The sequence below is a fragment of the Neophocaena asiaeorientalis genome, unplaced genomic scaffold (assembly GCF_003031525.2).
Source record: "Neophocaena asiaeorientalis asiaeorientalis breed wild unplaced genomic scaffold, Neophocaena_asiaeorientalis_V1.1 scaffold202, whole genome shotgun sequence".
In the NCBI taxonomy this organism is placed as follows: Eukaryota; Metazoa; Chordata; class Mammalia; order Artiodactyla; family Phocoenidae; genus Neophocaena; species Neophocaena asiaeorientalis.
In genome coordinates this window covers 362519-385752 of record NW_020172627.1, presented here as the reverse complement: position 1 = coordinate 385752, position 23234 = coordinate 362519, and the positions used below count along the sequence as shown (strand labels likewise).

The 23234-nt window shown below is 47.8% G+C and overlaps 2 protein-coding genes across 2 annotated transcripts in view; both read left to right on the top strand.

Annotated features, from left to right (window-relative positions):
• The window catches only part of LOC112395727 (FERM and PDZ domain-containing protein 2-like), an 86991-nt gene extending 80523 nt beyond the window's left edge, over positions 1 to 6468 (top strand). The window contains exons 23-25 of the mRNA XM_024739081.1: positions 1990 to 2195; positions 5100 to 5204; positions 6214 to 6468. Of these exons, the coding sequence (XP_024594849.1) occupies positions 1990 to 2195; positions 5100 to 5204; positions 6214 to 6468 (566 nt within the window). The remainder of the gene's footprint in view (positions 1 to 1989; positions 2196 to 5099; positions 5205 to 6213) is intronic.
• Positions 6469 to 7139: 671 nt separating this feature from the next.
• Positions 7140 to 22807, top strand: LOC112395742 (putative protein FRMPD2-like). The gene is made up of 6 exons (XM_024739099.1): positions 7140 to 7247; positions 9075 to 9222; positions 10947 to 11161; positions 13381 to 13479; positions 16784 to 17127; positions 22759 to 22807. The coding sequence occupies exons 1-6, from the start codon at positions 7140 to 7142 to the stop codon at positions 22805 to 22807; spliced, it is 963 nt and encodes a 320-aa protein (XP_024594867.1).
• Positions 22808 to 23234: the final 427 nt, after the last annotated feature.

Genomic DNA, 23234 nt, shown 5'->3' with positions numbered 1-23234 from the left:
GCTGTCCTTGTATTTCCCTCCATACTTTGCACAGGAAAGGACAGAGGGGAGCGATCAAACCATCCTATTTTTAAAATCAGGAAATATAATGCAGCTGAGCTGGGGTCCATTCAGTGTCAAGGATGGCCTGCTGGGGTGGGGATGTCCAAAACTGGCACCCAAAGTCTGCGAGGCTCCAACCTCACTTTAGAGTTTCAGATGATGGAGTACCCACAGTGCCTGTGAATTACGTGTCCTCTCATCCTGGAGCCCCTGTCACCTGTTGGTAACTCTGCCTGGTCACAGTTGGGGTTCCTCGAAACAGCTGCCACCTTTGTTGGAGGAGGATGCTTCCACAGTGACTCTGGCTGGTCACTGTGGGCAGAGGCTTGACCGCCGTGAGTTTCTATCTGGTTGGGCTGCTGTTGGGGCATGTGCTCTAGACTGGAGATCAAAGACAAGACAGAGAGACTTCCCATCAGGAGCAGACATCACCCTCCACTACAGATTGAGTTTTAGTTACTCGCAGAAGTTCTAGCTTGTATTTCCGTTAGGCAGGACATACGTTGCACAGCTTGACGTTTTAATCCAGTCATAAGTCTTGTCCTTGTCTCTTGTGGAGGGTGTGGAAGAAAATAAACAGATGCTTACAACATTGCTAGAAGGACAATGACAGTAGAATAGCTAGTGAGAAGCAGCTTGGTGCTTTGTGACCACCTAGAGGGGTGGGATAGGGAAGGTGGGAGGGAGACGCGAGAGGGAGGAGATATGGGGATACATGTATACGTATAGCTGATTCACTTTGTTATCCAGCAGAAACTAACACACCATTGTAAAGCAATTATACTCCAATAAAGATGTTAAAAATAAAGAAATTGCCAGGAATAAGGCATTACTGAACGGTGGCCCACCACTCTCTACTGAATACCTTTAGGCTTGAACTACTTCTAATCTGATTCATTAAATTAAGTTTATCCACTGTGTGAGTTGGGCATTTTCCTGAGTACTAATGAGTCTGTATCAAAAGTTGTAAACTTACTTGTGTGACTACATATCCAGATGTAAAGAAGATCTGTGTTCCTTCCTCCCATATACATTTGTTGAATAGCTGATATTAACATATGCATGGTAAATACACGTATTGAGGCTCTTAGTACTATGTACTAAGCTGTAATCTCTTTCTCTCTCTCTCTACATGTATAAACATCTCTCTATATTTAATTTCTAAGCCTCACCAACCCTATGAGGTAGTTGAGATTATCTCTATTTTAGATATGAGGAAATTGAGGTCCAAAAATGTGAATTACCTTGCCCAGGGTTTTACCTAGTGATTCCTGACCTCATGTTCTTTCCTCTGCTCTGTGCCAGCTCAAGGGTCAGACATGGGGTAAATGGGAATCAGTGGCCCAGTCTTCACCCATAGGGAGTCCACCACCTGGTTTGTACCAAGTTCCCCCCAAAGAACCAGGCACGGTGAACTTTGGATCACAGGGTGATTACAGGTGTGCTCAGCAGGGACTCTGGAAGAGGCTAGCTTTAAGAGCAACGTGGTGGTTGTGGGGTTTTGGGCAAGATGTAATCCTTTTGACTCTGCTTTCTTGTGTTTGAACTGGGATCACACCTTCCTGGTGGGTATGTTGAAAACATGGAAAGATACGTATATCTTTCCATACGTAAATATGTGTGTATGTGTGTGTGTGTGTGTGTGTGTGTGGTGCCCATATGTGGCAAGAGCTTAGAAAGGGGGAACTGCCATTATAACCATCCGTTGCTCCTGTGTTTTCATAATTGGGTCACACAAGCTCTATTTAAGTTTCAAGAACACATCCAGAATCTTCCCTTCCTCTATTCTAAATGCATCATCTCTCATGAGGTGCTAAACTCACATGGCTCCCAGCAGCTATAAAAGGTCTTTCTGTCATTGGAGGAAAATGCTATGCCCCACATAGAAATGCCACTGAGACGCCAGCCTTTCCAAGCTGTTGATTTCTTCTTGGCTTGTTTTTATAGGTGTTTGTGGAAATACCTCAAGCGAGGAGAAGAATAGCACGGCCAACTCTGGGGTCTTCTCTACAGACAGCCTGAGCAACGGGCACCTGGGAAGTTTTTCATCACACACACAAGACCAGGAAAGAAATATTGAAGAACTGGAAATGGCTCGGACTCAGAGCTTAATGCCCAGGCTGAGACCTCAGCTGTCTGCTCCACCATTAAAGGTAATCTTTCCCTTGCTTCACTCTCTAGAATCTGGAGGAAAGAGAACAGGCTGTGGAGCCCAACAGCCTTGGCTCCAAAGTCCCTCTTTGTTCTCTATTTGCCATGTCAGGGAATAAATTCTTACAGTGCAAGGTTGTTGAGAAGAATATAAAGGGGAAAAGGCAAAGCTTCTAGCGCAGTGCCAGGGCTCAGTGTTTGAGGTTTCAGTGTCCTCGGTCACTAATTTTAACTGTGACGGATAATAACTGGCTTCTGCCGAGGGCCACGCATGGACAATCAGACATCTTGTATTCTTGGTCTCTAGTTAGTCCTCAAGCTGCAACTCATTGCCTTCGCTCTTGACAACACACCAAGGAGGAAGAAGACAAAGGCCAGCTCTGGCATGCAGAGAACTGTCTGCTTTAGTCCCAGGGCCGCCAGACTCCAGCTGTGTTTCCTTAGACACTGGATGGAAAGGTCTCCTTTTGCCCCTCCAGACCTCTCTCCGTTTTTCTCTGGGCCCCGTGGAGCTGACACTCACAGACTGTGTCAGCCCTCTGTCTTCTGGTTGGCTCTGCCCAGAAGCCCTGTGTCTAGGAAAAGAGAGTTGTTTTCCTTTATCTCACACTACTACCCCACTCACAACACTCTGACACCAGCTGGGTGGGTTTTCCACATCAAGCAATTCTGACACTAACAGACTGGAATTAGCACCAGATCCCACAGGTGAAGGACCCATCCCTCAAGACAGCCTCCACTCCAGATGACAATGAAGTTGTCCGTCCCCAGGTTACCCACACTTCTGTCTGATTTGGCTGCAAATTGGAGGTCCCCATGGCCCCCTCCTCGGGTTTGTTAATTTCCTAGAGCAGCTCACAGGATCCAGGAAAACACTTTCCTTGCTATCGCTGATTTACTATAAAGGATGTTTTAAAGGTACAAGGGAGGAGACAGAGGAAGAGATGCATAGGGTGAGGTCTAGAAGGGTCCTGAGAGCAGCGTCATCTGCCCCTGTGGAGTTGGGGTGTGCCGTACTCTGCATAGATGTGTTTATGAACCTGGAAACTACGAATCCCATACTTTTGAAATTTTTATGGAGGCTTCAGCACACAGGCATAGTGGATCATTAGCTCAATCTCTAGCCCCTCTTGCCTTCCCAGAGGATGGGGGGTTGAGTGGAGTGGAAAGTTTCAAGCTTCTAATCATGGCTTGGTTTTCTGGTGACCAGCCCCCATCCTGAAGCTACGCAGGAACCAGAGTTCCCTCTTTAGAACAAAAGGCATTCTTATAACCCAGAAAATTTCAAGGGATTTGAGAGCTCTGTGTCAGGAACTGAGGTCAAAGACCAAATATTAGAACAAAAGATGCTCCTAGTCTCCTATCACTTAGGAATTTTTAAAAAAAATTTAGACATCCCTGTATTTTATTTTTTTTATCACTCATTGTGATATAATTGACATATATGTGTGTGTCTATACATATGTACATATGTATATAGACACACACACACATATATAGCAAAATGATTACCACAACAAGGTTAGTTAGCAGGTCCATCCCCTCACAGAGTTAAAATTGTGTGTGTGTGTGTGTGTGTGTGTGTGTGTGTGTGTGTATGTGTGTGTGTGTGTGTGTGTGGAGAGCGTTTTGGATATACTCTTTTAGCAGCTTGCAAATATACAATACAGTATTTCTAACTATAGTAACCATGCAGTACGTTACATACCCAGAAATTATTTACCTTATAACTGGAAATTTGTACCCTCTGACACCTTCACCCATACTCCCCACTGCCCACCCCTCGCCCTCACTCTGGCAACTACCAATCCACTACTCTGCTTCTGAGTTTGTTTTTTTAGATTCCACATACATCACTTAGGAAATTACAAGGGTTGAAGGAGCTCTGTGCCAGGGGTGGGGGGCAGAGACCACTATATAGGTTTTCTCTTACTTCACAGTCTAGTGGGAGCCTGCAGCTGGCGGATGAGTGAGTACTGGCTTGTCACCCTGCCTGTGCTCAGGTTGGCTGTGGCCCTCTGCTGAAGAACACAGCTCCTGTTAGGAGCTCTTTGCCCTCGAGCTCTTTACCACTCGCTCAGTTCCATCAGCCATCCCTCCTCTCGCTCCTCAGGCTCAGGAAAGTTAAGAGCGTCTGCTGTTTCTAGCCCCGAGGTGCTTAGCTCTCCTCATCGGTTTCTTTAACTGCTTGCCCACACCTTTGAAAGCAGGCCTTGTGTCAGCTCTCCTCCATCACCCAGGATGGGGATGTACACCTTCTCTTGGTGCTCAGTTAATCTCGTAGCATGACTGGACGGATGAATCAACATGACATGCATGTCACAGCACCAAGCAAAATGCCTGGCATGAGGTAGAAAATACTCTCTTCTGTTCTTCTCTCAAGAATTCAACCACTGTAAAGTAGAGACCCAGTATAGCTACCCTTGCTAGAGATGATTGAAGGTCCTCCTGAGGTTTTCTTCTGCTCCAGAAGCTGCTGTGTATCTGGTATCCAGCATGCCTTCACTTGACTGGTGTCATGTGTGAAGCTACCAGGGAGTGTCTAGATGACTTCAGTTCTCGTAACGATATTTGCATCATGAGTAGAAACAGGGGGAATCTACTGAGACCCTGTTATGTGCTGGGCATCATTCATACTCACTGTTAGACGGTGATCTCTCATTGCAGTTCTGTGGATTGGGGAAGAAGTCTGGAGAGACCAAGAGACAGGTGCAAAGTCATACGGGGAGGAGCTGATTAAGTGGAGAGTGAATTCCCTGTTGGCCCAGCCCTGAAACTTATGATTTTTTTTTTGGTGTGCAATGCTGCTGGCTCCTGAGAGCAGGTGAGAGCTAAGAGGTGCCATCTGCTTAGGCAGGGCCAGTGCCTTCACTTCTTCTTTCTTTTTGTTTGTTCATTCGTGGCAGGGTACTTGTTCTTCGTGTCCTCTATCACCTTCAGAAGACAATGCCAGTGAAATCTACTTCGTGGAGCTGGTTAAAGAAGATGGGACACTTGGATTCAGCGTGACTGTAAGAATTCTTAGGAGAGCTTAGAAAGTAAACAGTTGAAAGATGTTCATCTGGAGTCTTGGTGGGCATTGCACTCATATGCCAATCTCTGATAACCCAGTGATCACTGGGTACGAGCAACACGTCAGAAGTGATGAACCAAGAAAGTCAGTGGCGGCCTCAGTGAGGGATGGGAGTTCAAAGTGAAACTGGGAGACCAATGGCAGACTTGGGAAGAGCAGACACTCCAAGCAGTGTGGGTGGAATTATGGTTATGCTGGACAATAAGGAGAGGGTAGCATTGTGGAGCTTCAGGGACACAAGCCAAAGGTGAATGGGGTGGCCCCTGGTCGTCAGGTTGGTAAGACCTCCATTCGGGACAGACACTTTGCATTTGGTTTCTGAGCTCCATCTGGCAGACCCGGGAGGAGGGAGGATAAAAATTGTACAAGAATGATATTATATAATCCCACTGATGTAAAAATTTTTATGTATGTGTGTATACATACATGGAAAAATTAGAAGAAAAAGATAAAGTTAGATCTTTAGTGACCTGTAAGGATGTTCATAATCTATTGTTAAGTTAAAAAAAAAAGTTGCAAAATACTGTGTGGTTGAATTCTGCTTTTGTATCCACAAACCAACACACAAGGGTGCAGAATATGCCAGGCATGGCACCAGCCTTTGGGCCTATCGTGGTATCCACTTTTGCTGGTCACTGCTTGTGGAGCGATGATGTGGTACATTGATGTGACTCATTTCTGAGCACCTGCCATTGGCCAGTGCTGGGCTGGATATGACACAGCTCCCTCACACAGCTCATATCGTTATACTTCTTATGAGCATCTAACCTTCTGCTCAGTGGATGATAAAGCCTAAACAAACAAGTGAATATATAAGATGGTGTCACATGGAGATGAGGTGATGGGATAGAGCGGAAGGCAGATGGGAGCACTCTGAGTCAGGGAGGTGGGGGAGGCCCCTTCAGGACGGGGCAGATGGGTGGTGAGTTTTTCATTGTGTTTTCCAGGGTGGCATTAACACAAGTGTGCTCTGTGGAGGTATCTACGTGAAATCCATCATTCCCGGAGGGCCAGCAGCCAAGGAAGGGCAGATCCTGCAGGGTGAGGATGGAGTCATGCTGGGCTCTGCGTTCTGTGGTGGGATAAGCCCCGGCCTGGGGGGTGCAGCCTTCAAGCCTTGCCCCACTCTCACTCCGATGACTTGTGCAAATGATTGCCTCTCCAGGTCATGGTTTCCTTACCTGGAAAAGGAGATGATTTAACCTGACCCACCTACCTGATATGTTAACATGGGGCCCAAATGCTTGGGAAACATAAGGTGATTTAAAAATATGAAATTTTAAATAAACTTGTTGCTGTTTGGCTTTCATGGGAGAAGCCATGCTCCCCATGGAGGACAGAGCAGGTACTGGTGACCTCCACTTAAGTATCCGGGGAGGACACCAGCAAGCCTCCTCTCTGCCCTTCCTCACATCCACTGCTCTGAAGGAAGCCGGGGGTGGATTTTTACTGTTCTCCAAAATGGCTAGAATTGAGCTAAAAAGGGCACCTACGATCTTACCTATCTCCATTTTCCCTAGAATTCCAGGGTCCCTGGCATCAACCAGGTCTCCCTGACGTTTTTTGAAATAAAAAACATCCTGGAGATATAAATATCACCCCTAAGAGACTTGAAAAAACTTTCAAAAATGGTTTCCCAGGAAATCGGGAGAAAGGATAAGGTTGTACTTGTTAGCTGGCTTAACTGCTCTGTGAGCCAAGGATAGAGGTTTCTAGACCGCTGATCTGTGCAGGTGCTCACAGGCGAGGCTGGCAGGGCCCGGGCGGGGCTCCCCCCAGCTCAGCTCCCTACCCCTCCTTGAGGCTGTGTGGAGGGGTGCTGGGCAGGGGCCTCGCAGAATAGTCCTTCCTGCAGCCCCAGGAGCTCGGGGACATGACATCTGTCCCCCTCCCAGGTGACCGGCTCTTGCAGGTGGATGGAGTGAATCTGTGTGGCCTCACCCACAAGCAGGCCGTGCAGTGCCTCAAGGGCTCTGGGCAGGTGAGTGCACCATTACTGGTTACTGGGGAGCTTTCCTTCCCCCCAGAGTTTTCCTCGACAACATCAGAAGCTGTGGTTGCCTCTGGGTGGGAGGGGGTAGGCAGGAAACCAACGAGACTTTCTGTTGTGTCTGTTTTTCTCCTTTCACATCTTCCTTTTACCAGTGCTTTTCTTTGGAGGTGTGAAAGTCAGCAGGAAGCAAGCAGATGTTCCCAGGCAGTGAAGCTCACCTCCTCTAAGGAGCCTTGAAAAGCTTGCTGTCTCTTGCCTAGATTCTGGAGTCAGACAGCTGTACTCAGCTGACTGAGTGAAGTGACTTCTCCTGCCAGGCCGCCCCCTCACACCCTCTGCTCCTGCTGTAACTGACCAACGCCTCCGTCTGCTCTCAGGGCCTCTCAGCACCTGCTTTGGCACGTGCTGACACCCACCCCCACCCAAGTTCATGCCGTTCCCGTCAACCTGTGTAATTACAGGCTACACTGTCCTAGGGGTGCTTTTATTACAAAGAGGTAGAAATTCAAGGTGCCAAGAGCATTTACCCTTCGGTCCTCATTCTGTGCAGTGCCCAGGCAGCATCTGGATGTCACTACACTCTGTCCCATCCTCCGCCTGAGGGTGGGAACCTTTACTTGCGATGGTGGCCTAAGCCACAGAGCTGGGGTCTCCCTCTTGGCAACTGGGCAACAATCAGAGATGCAAAGGGCTCCTAGGGACCCCTCTGGCAAACAGAGGGGTGGAAGGGCCCCCTTTTGCTTCCTTTCCCAAACCATTCTTCTATTTTGTGGTGAGATTTACTTGTCTTGGCGACCTTGGTTGACATATCTTGAGAACAAAGTCATAATTTAGTAGTATTCTCTATTCTTCAGAACTTTGCTGACGGACATGCTTAGAGAATGTATTTGGCCAGTATACTGGTGGTGATGACAGGTAGGAACTGTCACTCTGGGGTCACAGCAATGGTGCTGAATGACCATTGCTGCAGGAGGATGTTGGCAGGGTCAAGTGCCCCGAGTGGAAGCTCAGAATTTCTCCAAAGCTTCCAGGCGATGTCTAGCTACTGGGTCATGATCTGGGTAATGGGAGTATACAGTGTGTGGGGAAGAGGAAAGGGAAATTGAACCAGGAAGAAAGGGGGAGGCCAGATTGACATAGGCCTGGGATACTGTGCTGGGGCTTTGGATTTTAGGTGATGGAAAACACTGGAGATTTTTAATCAAGAGTGTTGCATGTTCAGCTTGTGTCTTATTTCAATCCACAGGTAACCTTGAGGGGAGGGGACTGAAGGAGGAGGAGATAGGGTCCAAGAAGTCAAGTTAGAGGGCGCTTGCCCCAGTCCAGCTGGCCACTGGCAGCAGGAGAGGGAATGGAGGAGAGGGGAGCACTGAGGGAGATGTTTCTGATGGAGAACATGCAAGCCTTGGGTATTTGGAGGGCAGAAGGGGGAGAGCTGGTCCACTGCAAGTGTGGCCCCTGGGAGGTTAGTTGAGGGATAGGTCAGTGTTCTGAGCCAGCAAAGGCAAGAGGAGGAATGTTTTAGGCAAAATGAGGAGGGGGAAGTGAGGGTGAGTGAGAGGAAGAAGATGAATTTGGCCTTGAATACACTGAGATGGAAGTACATGTGTTGCTTCCAGGAGCATTTGTCCAACAGACAGTTGGAAATATGGCTCTGGATCCTAACAGATAAGCTAGATTGGAGATTTTGATTTGAGATCCAAATGAAGCAGCCACTGGATGTATCAGAAAATTACGAAGCATTCGCCGAGTGGAGGGAGAGACTCCTGGTTGCCACATGAGGTGTAAATTGAGTTCGTCCACCCATCCTTCTAGGTTGCAAGACTGGTCTTAGAGAGAAGAGGCCCCAGGACTGCGCAGCAGTGTCCTTCTGCTAATGACAGGATGGGAGATGAATGCACCGCTGTTTCCTTGGCAACAGTCTTGCCTGGAAGGCCTGCGAGCAGTGTCTCAGCGACATATGGTGAGAGGAGAGAGGATTGAGTGTTACTATTGTCATGTCGTCCTGTGCTGCTTTTGAATTGTCAACTCCAAAGGGAAAGCAGGAAGCCTCCCTCTGGGTTCTCAAAAGAGAGTGAGCAGCGGTGGTCATCAGGCGGCCGCTTTCTGATGCAACGGAAGCCAATCTAATGGAACATGTTCCTATAAAAAAAATGCATTGTCCCCAAAATGATGACCGGGCATAATTCTGCCCCCAAGCCTTCTGAGGATTTCTGATCAGCTGCTGGAATGTTTTTGTCTAAATAAGTATTCGGGGTTGCAATTGGAATGAAAGGATCATGCCTTTGCTGACAAAGGGTCCACGTTTCAGCCGAGACACTTGTAACAAAAATCTGAGTAAAGATGAGGCGGGTGGGGAGAGGAAGGCGCTCAGACACCTAGCCTAGTTACTAACATCAAAAAGCAAACCCATGATCAGTTTACAGGGGAAGTATTACACATCATCTGATGGGTTGCCTCTCTGCACTTCCCTGAGATTTTGTTTCCTGCTAGGAAAACATTTATTTCCTTAGTACGTCATGATTTGCAGCTTAGCTGCTTGTCAACCCCTTTATAGAGATTTTCCTGAACGCGTTTGATCAGGTTGAATGCAAGGTAACCATAGTGAGCAATGGGGTTGGGTGGAGGGGGAAAAGCATGTGCATAAAATAAGTCTGTTTCTTCTTTCATTGCTCCTCAGCTCACTCCAGCGAGGGCCTTTGAGAAATTGAATACAGAATGAGCTAAATGGGTCAGACGATGGTGATGGTGAAACTGGTCATACGACATACCTGAACCTAACTGCTTCAGACACTTTCATTCTTGCCCCAAATCATAGTCTATAAATCAGTGCTCTATCCCTCTATTGATTGATTGCCAACTGAGGTGGTGAAAGCAGAGTAGGGGAGGCCCAGAGGCCTCTGGCCGCCAGACTATATAAGTTCTTTGGGCTGTGTCCATCTTGGGTGCCCAGAAGCAGCTGTTTTGTCTTACGGTCACTACACAGGGCTGAACAAAATGGCAGCTAAAACATTTTCATGGAGTTGGCCATGATTATCTCCATGGTCTAATTATGCAAAAAATTTTTTTCAAGTATACTAAAAAATGACTGTGGTTCTAAAAGGGTAATAGGAATATATGTGATTCAAGTTTTACTGAATGATTTGGGCCTATTGTGTACGTCTCTGAGTTATATCTTTACATATAAACTTTGTTGATTGTCTATAATTGCTCTGTCCAATATGGTAGCCACTTGCCCATGTGGCTATTGAGTACTTGAAGTGTGACCACTCCAAACTGATAAAATATATACTCGAGTCTTAAAGACTTAGCTCATAAGAAGAATGTAAAGTACCTCATTAATAATTTTTTCGTGTTGTTACATGTTGAAATGGTAATATTTTAGATATGTTGGGTTAAATGAAATATGATTATGTTTATTTTACCTTTTTCCTCCTATTTTTTAGAATGTAGCTATTTGAAAACTTTGACATTATGTATGTGGTTTGCATGTGCAGTTCACGTATTTCCTTTGGATGACACTGACCTATAGCAGGTATAATGGACTCTGTCATAAAAATGAGCAAAATGAAATCTTTTAATGTAAAACAGGAATAATTCATTTACTTGACAATTTGCATTTTGAGGCTGGCCAATTTCATTTGTAATCTACTGAAGGATGGATCTCATTCACATCCCACGATACAGGTCCCAGGTTTGAAGTCAAGCTAAAAAAGAACGCCAGTGGTTTGGGATTCAGTTTCGTGCAGATGGAGAGTGAACGCTGCGGCCATCTCAAGAACGATCTTGTGAGGATTAAGCGGCTCTTCCCGGGGCAGCCGGCAGAAGAGAATGGGGCCATCGCAGCTGGTGACATTATCCTGGCTGTGAACGGAAGGCCCACGGAAGGCCTCGACTTCCAGGTGGGAGGCCATGAGGGATGCAGTCCTGTGTGCAGGCTGAGGTCAGCCGTGCTCCTTTCAGGGCCACCCACCATGGGGAATACTCTGGGCTCCCGGAAATCACACGTGGAGCCTGGATTTGGATCACATAAAGAGAGAAATTGGCAGAACATCCTCATATTAAAATTTCCATCTCAATTCTTAAGTATCTGACCTTGAGTAAGCCTTGCTTCTCAGTAGGTTCGTAATGAAATCGAAGATAAAACCCTGGCTTCTGTGCTGGCTAAAGGTCTCCTAACACACACTCCCAGAGGTGGGGGTGAGGGCTCAATGGGCTACCTTGGGTCCCTTCCTGCCCTCCTTCCCATTTCTCTACTAAATTTACGGCTTTGACGTGTAGTGTTGCATTGGTTGTCGTGTGTATGATCAAAAATGTAATAAAAAGGAATGTAAAAAGTGGACATTTCTTAATCTTATAGCATAAAATCTCAGTGAAATATTGTACATATCAGCCAGGGTCCTGGCAGAAATTGGGCCATCTGAGAAAGTTTAATAAAGGCGCGGAGATTGTTGGGAAACTCAAGGGAGAGTATAGAGCCCTGGGGCTGGGAACAGTGGGCGCAGTCATTCACCCTCCCTACCCCCGAAGTCCAAAGGGAGATGGGTAGGAGCAGTTACCAAATCCTAGAAGCTGAGTGAGCTAGGTGGAGCAGGGATATAGTCGTCCTGTGACCACCCCACGGGGAGGAATGCAGGAAAGCAAACCTGGACCTCCCTCCCCCGCTCGGCTCTGATCCCTGTTCACCCTCGCATTGGCTGAGCCCAGCAGGAAGCCTCTCTGCAGCCCACGCAGGTCTACCTCCAGGGCACAGAGCAAGGCAGACGAAGGTGGAGAGTGGCTCTAGGTGGGATGGGGAGGGGTGGAGAATCCTCAGAGCAGCGTTAGGGTGGGGATACCTTCATCCATCCTGCATCCTTCATCTGATCCAGGATCATCCTCTGAGAACCGCTGCTGGGCCAGCAACTGTGTGAGGAACTGAAGACAGAGAGGCGGACAGTTCATACGGTCTGGTCCCAGAGCTCACGGGGGTAGTGGGATAGACAAGAGAACAATTCTCACTGTGGGAAATAAGTGCCATGAGAGATAAAAGGCCCTGCTCCAGTGCTTGCACCAGGGAAGGGGGAAGGAGCCCATTCTATGGCAGTCCATTGCAGCTGGGGGTACTGAGTAGTATCCAGATCAATCCAGATCAGTGGTTCCAGGTAGGGGTGAATTTGCCTCTTGGGACATTTGGTGAAGACCAGAGACATTTATGGTTTTCACAACTAATGGACGCTACTGGCATCTAGTGGGTAGAGACCAGAGATGTTGCTCAACGTCCTGCGGTGCACAGGACAGCTCTGACAACAGAGTTATCCAGCCTAAAATGTCGATAGTGCTGAGAGGTTGAGACATCATGGTGTAGATAGGTAATAAGAGCTATTCAGGCAACCTCATGCCCTGGGCTTTGAGAGGGTGGCTTGGAGCAAGAGGTTCAGCATGGTGGGCGCTTAGGAAGTGGGTGCAGGGAGGAGCAGATGGGAGAGAGAGCAGGGTGAGAGGCAGTGGCAGGTAAGAACAGGTTCTGGGTGCTGTGCTTATGTTGAGTGAGGTGAGCCAGAGAGAGGGTTCAGCAGGAGAAGAACCTGGTTATATCCGTATTTGGGAATGACTGCGTGTTAGTGATGTGGAGGAAGGGACGTGGGTGACAGTGCAGGAGGCCAGGAGCAGAGAGGAAGTCACTGCAGTTTCACAGGTGAGAGGTTCCGAGCTGACCCTGGGCGGAAGCTCAGGGCTGAGGGTCAGGCTTTAGAGATTGGGGTGGTGGCATCTACGTGACCGGTGGCCCCTGAGGTGGGGGTGGGTAGACAGGGAAAGGAGGTTGAGATGGTAACAGTCATGTGCTTGATTCACTCTCTCGCTGAAGAAAAGGCATCAGTATTGGCAGATGCTGCCATCAAAAGGCCCCAAGCAGACCTTGGCCACTTCCAGCTCAGTATCGGTGCATCATCTTTGTGGGAACCACAGGCCACTGGCCTTGGATCCATGCATTTTGGGAAGTCAGCGGTGTCCTCCAAAGCTCTCTGGAGCCAAGAAACAGATCAAGGTGGGGGGTGGGAGGGGCCCGGGAGATAGTGGAGAGCATAGAGGAGGACCCTCCACAGCCCTACAACTAACCATGGAGTTTGGTTTCTGATAGGAGGTGCTGCATTTACTGCGAGGAGCCTCACAGGAAGTCACGCTCCTGCTTTGCCGACCCCTGCCAGGTGTGCTGCCTGAGATGGATCAGGGCTGGCAGGTAAGGGGCAGTGCCCTCTGCTCTCCCCACATGCCTCAGGTTCAGGCACTCTTTTTCTTGTCTGGTGGGTCCTGAGAAGCCCAACCTTGCTTTTGTAGTGTTCAATGCCATCTACTTTCATTGGGGCAGGAGAGTAGCTGGCCCCCGAACCTCAATTAGTCTGTGACAGGTTCATGAGGTCCTACCTCTGCCTTCCCCTTCCTCTCCCTGCTTCTGCCTCTCCCAATATTTGGCTCTTCTTGTAGATGGTTACATGTTTAGATCTTGGCTGTGAAACTTCTAGAACTAGGTTCTCTGACAGTTCAAGCTCCAGAGAGGGGAAACCAGGAGCAACGGGAGTAGATGGAAAACCAAATGAAGGGAAGGTAAGAATTTCCATTCTGAGGAATGAAATGGAGAGAAAAAAAAGAAGGGTATATATCCACCCTTCTAAAACATGAATTAGCCATGTATGGTCTAGTGCAAAGAAGGGAAGCATTGGAATCAGGACAGTTCAGAATTCTTACATTGATGCCTGTATTAGGTCCTCCAGAGAAACAGAACCAATAGGATATGTGTGTGTGTGTGTGTGTGTGTGTGTGTGTGTGTGTGTGTGTGTGTGTGTGTGTAGAGACAGAGAGACAGAGAGAGATTTTAAGGAATTGGCTCACGTGATCATGGTGCCCGGCCAGTCTAAATTCTGCAGAGCAGGCTGGCTGGCTGGAAACCCAGTGGGGAGCTGATGTTGCAGGGCGAGTCCTAAGGCAGTCTGGAGGCAGGATTCATTCTTTCTTGGGGAGCTCAGTCTTTTTTCTCTTAAGGCCTTCAACTGATTGAACGAAGCTCACCAACATTACAGAAGGTGATTTGCTTCACTCAAAGTCTACTGATTTACATGCTACTCTCTAAAAAATACCTTTACAGAAACATCTAGATTCGTGTTTGACCAAATATCTGGGTACTGTGGCCTAGCCAAGTTGACACATAGCGTTCACCATCACAATACCACCTGTTGAATCCTTGGGCACAGACTCTGTGGTAGAGATTGGAGTGCAGGAAGTTTATGGGGCCGGCTCTTGGGAACCCCCTTGTGAGGGTGCAAGAAGCACAGCTGGGCAGAAGGGGAAGTAAATGTGTTGCAGCTGCAACAGGGGCCTTGGCTGACCTCACAGGGGGCTCTGAAGCTGGGATGGCCCCACAGAGCTGTCCCGAATTGGGACAAAAGAGCCTGTACCTTTGTTCTCTCCATCAACCAGCGCTGGAGTAAGAGCTGCCCCAAGGGAGGGGGCCTAACTTTGGCCGAGGCAGTTCCCTTGAGCTGAGCACAATTCCTGTGGAGGGGATAGCTGTAAGCTGCCAGCAGCCAGCAGTCCTGGCAGCTGGGGACTGATGGCCTCAGCTGTGGAGGGGGATCGGTGTGAGCAGCCTGGAATCACCTGCACCTGCTCTGTTTGCTGCAAGGACCTCGGGCACTTGCCTGACTTCTCTAGGTCTCATAACTCCTCATCTGAGATGTGGATAAGAAAATCAATCACTTATCATCACTGAGGGCGACAGTCACCAGACACAGCACAGGGACTTGGTGACCCAGATCCTCTTGATGCTTGGACTCCAAGAGGTCATTTGATACCAACTTTGGTGAGAAAAGAGCTATGGGAAGGAAATCTGAAAGTTTCCAGTTGCCAATTTGGAAAAGAAGGTAGATGACAGCAATTGTGTTAAGCAAATAAACAGGGCAGGGGAGGGTCAAGCTTCATACGCACAAAGATCAGGCCAAGGGCCTGGTACCCAGTGTTTTTGTGAGATATCTGGTAATGCCAGGGAAAGAGTTGTCCTTCTGTCCTGGAGAAGAGCTCCCCCAAGGAGAGCCCAGATGCATCTAGTGGGAAGGGCTTGGGGTGAGGAATGGTGGGCATGCTTCCTCTCTCCTCATACCTGAGGACCAAGTGCAAGAAGAATTTTCATTCATTCATGTGGCTCCAGAGGTCAGATTGAAGACCAAGGAAGAGAGTATTTAGTTCAGAACTAGAATAAAGTAGTTATGAGAAGGAGGCGGCTGTACAAACATCTGGAATAAGGTCATTCCAGGCAGAAGGAATAGCATATGCAAAGCCTCTGAGACAGGAATGACCTGGAGGTTTGAAGGACACAAAGATAATGGTTGTGCCTGGACAGTAGCTAATGAAGGGGAGTGTGGAATGGGAGGAGTTGTAGAGGGAGTCAGGGACTGCACCATGTGTGACCTTGTAGGTCTTGGTAATGTGCCGATTCCATCCTGGCTGCAACAGGAAGCCACTGGGCTAGGAGGGATGGGAGGGTGAAGGGTGAATCAGGAATATTGCCTCATGTGGTCTGTACTTTAGAGAGGTCACTTAGGTTGCTGGTGGAGATGGAGTAGAGCAGGTAAGTTGGCAGCGATTCAGGTGAGATATGTGGCTTAGACTCAGGCTGTAGCCAAATAGCTGGTAAGTGGTCAGATTTGGGATGTGACTGGGAGGTAGAGCCTGGGAGGATGACTTTAGGATTAGATATGGGTGTGTGGACAGAGAGTAGAGTTTGGCTTGATCAACTTGGATGAATGGTGGCACCACTTACCATGATAGGATGTGCTTGGAGGGAGAAGTTTAAAGTACATGGGGGAGAAGAAGTAGCTCTTGATAGCGTGTAAACTTAAATGTTTGTGGAGCATTCGATGGAGATGTCTGTCAGGTAGTTGTTTGTGGAGAACTTGTGTGAGGTCAGGGCTGGAAAAAGCGAACTTGGAATTGTCAGCAAATAATGCCACTGAAAGCCATAAATTGGATCAGATCACCGTGGGAAGGAGTACAGAAAAAGTCAAGAAGAGGGCTGAGAAGTGAGCCATGTGACACCCCAACACTGAGCGGTCTGGTCCAAAGAAATGAGACAGCACATGAGACTGAGAAGGGGCCTGGGAAGTGGTCCAGGTAAGGGCAGAGTTCAGGGTAAACTCAACGTTTAAGTAGAGTAAATTCGTAAGGGACATTCTCAAGAAGGAGGAGGGACCAGTTATGCTGAATGTTGCTGAGTTAGAGTGAGATGAGGACAGAGAATTATCCTTTGGCTTTAGAAGGATGTAGGTCACTAGAGATCCTAATCAGAGCTCCTTCAGTGGAATGATGGAGACAGAAGCCTTGTTGGAGTGGGTACAAATGAGAAGGAGGGGACACAGAAATAGTGAGTACAGACCTCATTTGAAGAACAGAGAAAAGGGGTGGATTGGTACCGACTTTGGTACCAAAGCAATATTTAGGTTTTGTTCAGTGTGCACCGTGGATCCAGTAATCCTTAGCATTTCTTTCAATAGACACCTGTGCTCTCAGCAGACAAAGAATTCACCAGGGCAACAGGCACTGACTCAGAGCAGAGCCCCAGCCTAGATCAAGAGGACAGCCAGAGGGACAGTGCCTCCGCAGATGCAGGGGAAGGCCTGGGTCTCAGGCCAGAGTCTTTCCAACAGGCCACCAGAGAGGCACAATGGGACCAAGACACAGAGAGACCCTGGGCCACTTCCTTGACTCGTCCTCGGGATTCCTACCCTCATTTATTCAGACTTCACCAAGAAATGGATGCATCGACATTGGCTACCTCTTTGGAAAACGATATGAGGCAAAACTGCTATTCAGTTTGTGACATCAGGAGACTTGAAAGGTAAGGATCACCCCTTTGCAGACATGTTATAAATTGTGTGCGTATCATTGCTAGAAATTACAATCAAGCAATTAATAACTATGCTCAGAGGCTTGCTGGGCCAGGACTGTTCTGGGCATTGTAGGGGAGGAAGAAACAAGAGAAGCATGCAATCTGGAGCTGCTGTAACCACAACTTGTGAGCTTTTGGGAAAGCAACCCCCACCCAGAGGTCCTCCAGTACCCTTGGAGACTACAGATGGCAGGCCTTGGGGTTTCTTCCCCACATACAGACCTTTGTCCTGCATCCCTCATGGCCTCTTGAAGCACCATGGTAAGAAAGAGGTTCCCTTGTGTACATGATTTCTATTGCAAATATAATGCTTTATAATCAACACCAGCTTAAGAAAAAAAACAAATCTACATCTTCAAGACCAGACTGAAACATTCATTTTAATAGCCATTTGTTTTTCAACATAGTCTGCAGTTTTGTGCTCATCCAGCCCTGAGTATTTCCACCTCTCGGTCCCGTTCTGATGGAAAACAAACTCTTTCATTCAGTTTGATGAGTATTTTTACACATAGCCAGGGTACTTAGAAACCTGTTAGGAGAAGAGAGAGGGGTACAAATACTGAGAGAGGGCGAGACATTTCTTCTAAGAGTGTGCTAACTAGATGCATGGGCACAAAGCAGACAAGCGAGGAACAATGGTTTGTGTTTGACACGGTATAAACCCACTGATATTAAATAGCTCTTAATTGTTGGTCATCCTAGAAGACTGACAAGGGCAAATCTATAGGGACTAGCAGGTGACATGAACTATGAAGCGGCTGGGGTAATGCAATTAGGCAGGGTGAGATCCGTGACGGACAGGAGCCAGACATATGTTTCCTAGAAGCATCCAGATACCATTTTTAAAGTAACTAAACCAAACCAAATCCAACTACTCTGCGGAGTAGAACAGGGTGGGCAGGCACGTCCATCAGTGGTATTCCTTTTCATTGTTTGAAAATGCGTAAGCACGTGTGTATGTGCGGTTCCTTACATTTGCATTCTAGGCAGTAATTGATATACTTGATCAAATGATAAAGGAAACAACCTACAGAGATTTATCCAAGGACAACTATTCGTATAATCTTGTAGGAAATATAAAAGGAGCAGTATTTCCCTGTAGACCTGGGGCCACTCTTTTGGATTTTTAAAGGTTTTACTGATAGATAGTTTGGGGCGATGGACTGTATTACAAAGTGACTCTAGGATTATGTATAAGCCTGGAGTTTGACTTGCCATGTGCCTTTAATATAATATAGTCATTACTTATTAATAATAGTATTTAAACTAATTATTACTGTATGTTGTCACTGTCTCATTCACGGACTCACAGAAATTCAGGGTTGTTCCATATAAAAATGGTCTCATCTAACTTCATATCCCATGCTGGAATCTGCTCTGTGACACCCCTGAAGTAGGGGGCCTGCTTTTACTTGAATATCTCCAGGGAGGCGGAAGTTGCTGCCTCTTGAGGTGGCCCATTTTATCATCGTGTAGCTGTTGATCAGGAAATTCTTCTTTATACTGACGTGAAAATTGCCTTTCTCTATCTTCTACTCATAAATCCTGATATGTTTTCCTCCTGTTTTTTAAAAAAATAAGAAACATCACATCATTTTATATTTCTGAATCAAATTAAATTTGACTTAGCATTCCTCCTTGCAAGGGTATACCAGATATCCAAAATCTGCCATCCTTACAGGGGGCTGCCCCTTCCTAGAATTATACTAAGAGCTTCTTCAGAACATTCTGGTGGAGCCCCAGATCATCATTCCGTCTTGGTTGTTGCCCCATGCTTGCTACCCAGGCCATGTGGTCCACGGAGTTACAGGGGGGCAGCCTTGCTATTCTCTGCCCTGACTCCCTCCATCACCAACTCCTCCCCCTTGTACTTACCTCCCACAGCCCTGGTGATGGCAGCGCTCTGCCTCTTCACATTTCCTTTTACTGTGTTTCACTTGTACTGCGTTTTCTCTCTTCCATTCAGGAACCTTTCTTTCTCTACAAAGGAAGGACTCAAACCATACTAGCTTCTCCTCCAGTGGGACGTCTGCTTGCACGTAAAGCACACATAGTTAGTGACTGCCCCCTACAGGAGGAAAAGCATGGCACAGGCTCAGCAATCCCTGGACACAGTTCCCCCAGCTCCTGGGTAGGGTCAGAATTAGGATTCCAAATTGGGTTTGTAGTTCTTTGTGGTTCTCCCTGGAATACCCACAGCTCAGTTCTGAGGTGGCTGCCCCAGGTAACTGCCTCTTGTTTCTGGCCTCCCTGAGTGAAGTTTTCTTTCTGCAGTTTAGATCAAAAAGAGTACTGACTTCTTGATCATACAGCCCTGGTTTCAGCTCTACCACTTACTAGTGTGTCTGGAGAGTTGTCTTTCCTGAGCTTGAGGCTTCTCAAATGTAAATGAAGACCCTGGCAACTCCACAGAGTTCTGTGCCCTTCAAAAGAAATAACACATGCAGAGCACTAGTCCAGAGCCTGGCATGCAGCAGGAGCTCAAGTCAGTTTTCCTTCCCTTTCCTGAGCCATTTTCAGCTAAAAACAAGTCCCAATCAATTAAAATTCCCACCGAACTGGCAGATCTTACCATTTACCAGGTGGTTACTTCCTAGTCTAGTGGCTGCCGGCACCCCAGCAAACCTGGAGTGTTCATGGAGAAGACGAAGTTTTACTCTTCTTTCCCCGTTCTCTTCTTTTACCATACTGTACACATACTGCTACCATACGGTAGTAGATCTTTGTAAAACAGGTAATAAAGCAGTACAGTACATTTTCATGGAGGAACACTGGAATTGTGTATCTTCCAGAGAGAGGACTTGGTACTTGGCTGGAGTTGCATCTTATGCAAGGTTAGTTTCTAAAGTAGGACATAAGGTAAAATCATATCAAGTCACGTTACCCTGAACATCACTTTGGGAGATGTGCTGTTTTTCTCCCTTGGTGTGGGAGGAGATTACTTTTTCTTTGGTTGAGCCTCAGATGAAGTCTGGTGACTTGCATTTATGGGCCATGCTGACTGCAAAATGCTTACCTTTAAATGCTAGCCTCATAGGAATGAAGGGATGGCAGATTCCAGTTTCCCACTCACGTTCAATTCAGGGCTTAAACTCATTGACTGAGAAGTTGGTTGTTGCAGAGTGTTTAAGGTTATTTTTCTTCCCTTCCCTTCCTTCCTTCCTTTATCTCTGTCTCTGTCTCTCTCCCCTAGCATATATACTTATATTCCTGTAATTAAAATGCATCTATTTTCAGCAAGTATCATTTAGAGAAAGTGAGGATATAAGTCTTCACGGTTATTTAAGAATGCAAAATGAAACCAGGTCCTTGAAATGAACCTAAAGTTACTGTATATGTTCTGGGGAGGGCAGTGTTCCTGGAATAGCAAAGGATGCTTAGGAGATTAAGGGTCTAACTTAACTGCAGCTGCCATGCCAGGTGGGACCTCAGAGTAGCTGGCCAAGGGTTGAATGAGCTGGTAGGTGAGCAGGGCTGTCAGTCAAATGGGAGGACACAGGGGACCCCTGTGAAGGCCTGCTCTGCAGCCAAAGTGTGACTGAGAGGAGTGAGTGGGGCAGATGCCTGGCCAGGAGCGGCAGTGGTCTAACCCAGCAGAGCAGAGCCCATGGCAGCCTGGGGCTGGGCGCTGCCTTCAGCTGGGTTCTCTCCGCAAGCTGACAGGCTCCCTGGGGACACCCTCATACACACCCACTCTCACGACCCCTAAATACTGAACTCCAGCTCAGGTTTATCAACTGAACTTCACCCCCAGCGATCCACTGAACATCTCTACTTGATGTCTTAGAAACACTACAAACACAACCCCCCAGATGTTAAACTTGGCACCGGCAGGAAGTCCCAGTGGCACTCACCAGGCTAATGGGGATGTGGGGCGGGCCTGGTGCTGGAGAGCTGGGGAAGGCTGAGCCTCACGTGAAGAGACACAAAACCCGACCTTGTTGTGAGCTTACCTGCAGTAAATAGGGCAATTACGATACCCGGTATTTCAGGCCTGAAATGCCGTCTACTCATTTGACTTGTCTTCCTGAAAGGTGAATGTGATTTTCGTGGCTCAAGTTTCTAAGGAACAGCTCTCCTGGGACGTTGGGCATGGTGTCTTCCATTCTCAGTAAATACTCTGTAGCAAGCAGAGGCTTCACGATGATTTCACTGACCTCAGAGCTGAACCGGGATTCCTTTCCTTAAAAGCAGTCGCTGAAGAATTGCAGGATCTGGTGGGAGGCCTAGTGCCAGGGCCCTGCCAGCTTGTGTGGAGGAGGCAGCTGGGCACACCTGAGGAGACCCAGGTGGGGTCTCCAGATTCTCCTCTAAGTACCATCTGTCTACAGGAGGCTCCTTTTGTCAGACAGCTTGGGAGGGAGAGAATGAGGGCAGGGAGGAGCTGAGGTCATACAATGTTTCCAGGGGTAAACAGAGAGCTCGGGGCACTCTGATCCCTTCAGGTTCTAGATGGAGCCCTACTGCATCATCCCCAGGTCCTGAGCTGGCCTTGAGCCCTGGGGGAAGGACTCTCACTCTCTACCTGGCGTGTCCGCACGCCAAAACATCTTATCAAATTCTCCAAGTCTCACCCCTTCCGTGAAATAGGCTCTGCCTGGTGGGCTGTCTTGGGCCTTTCTGGACCTCTTCTTGCCTCACATCCTTTTCTCCATGCCCACAAGCAAACTCCAGGTCAGAGCTCCAAGAGCAGCCTGGTGGCCTGGGTGGAAGGGTGGTCGGAAGGGCAGTTATTCTCCCTGAGATAATGGCCAAGATGCCACCCTGGAGACCACTGAGCCCCCTCTGGACACCCAACGGCCTTGCCTCTTGCCTCTCAGGCTGACGGCCTCCCTGGGTCTCTTTCCGGGCAGGGCTAGTAGCCGGAGCCCCATATCCAACCTGGAGAGCAAGGAGCTTATTACAAAGGTTGGAGGAGCACGGAAGCGGGAGGTGAGGCGTGGACAGCCAGGCGCTGCAGTGTTGCCACCTGCCTCTCCGCAGCGAGGGAAGGAGAGGGTTGCTGCTGGGGGGCGGGGGAGCAGCGGCAGGGTGGGCCTGGGCACCAGCTGGATTTCCTGTCCTTTGACAAAACTGCCATGGCATTCCCTCCCTATGTTTATAAGAAAACACATTTTCTGCACAATTTGGTCAAATACTTTAAGGTGTTAAATCAATTTTTCCTTAAAGAGCTTAGCAATTTTAAGAGATTGTTTTCTTAAAGTGAATATTCCTCTTTAGTCTTTATGCATACGGTCTTCTTTTTAAACACATGTGCGTGTATATTGACAGGAAATGCCCATTTACATGAACTCTGTATCTCTCATGAGCAGAAATGATGTCTCTTTGACAGCAAACTCAGGTTGGAACCAACACTCCAGCCCTACTGGGGAGGAGGGCCAGCTACATGGGTGTTTGGGGGCTTGTAGCTATAAGGAGGTGCCAGCGCTGATTTTAAGGGAAAGATGTATTGCAGGAAAGGGAAACGGAGGGCAGGGGCACTGACGAAGCCAACCTATTGATTTGGGGATGGGGAAGGAGGCTGATAAACAAGGATCCATGTATTTGGTACAAAGCTCAACCTATGTGCATTTCTTTTAGATTCTCCTACTCATCTTCTCTAACCAGACTCTCGACAGATATTTTCTGAGTACCCTGTCTGCATGTTGGAAGCACTGTGCCCAATTCTCTGTCATCTTCATGGACTGCTCTTTCTAATCAAAAACGTGTGTAGTGACTTTCGGCAGCCCCTCGAAGGCTTATTCTTTCCCTGTTGCTTCAGCGTCTTCGTTGCCAACCAATGAGCTTCACCATTCATCTGTTTCCTATGTCACACAGGGAGTAAATGTCACTCCAGCTGGCTGCCTCTCCAAATAGACACTGTTTCAGTGCTCTGAAAAGGACCTGATATTTGGGCAAAGTGCTTTGAAGGTCACCTGCTTGAGCTGTTCCCAGCCTCTTGCTTTGGCCCTTTCCATCTAATTCCTCTGTCGAAATAGCAAACGTAATCATAGTAGTAATCATGACATCTTCCATTTACTGAGAACTTACCCTGTACCAGGAGCCATGGGTGGCTG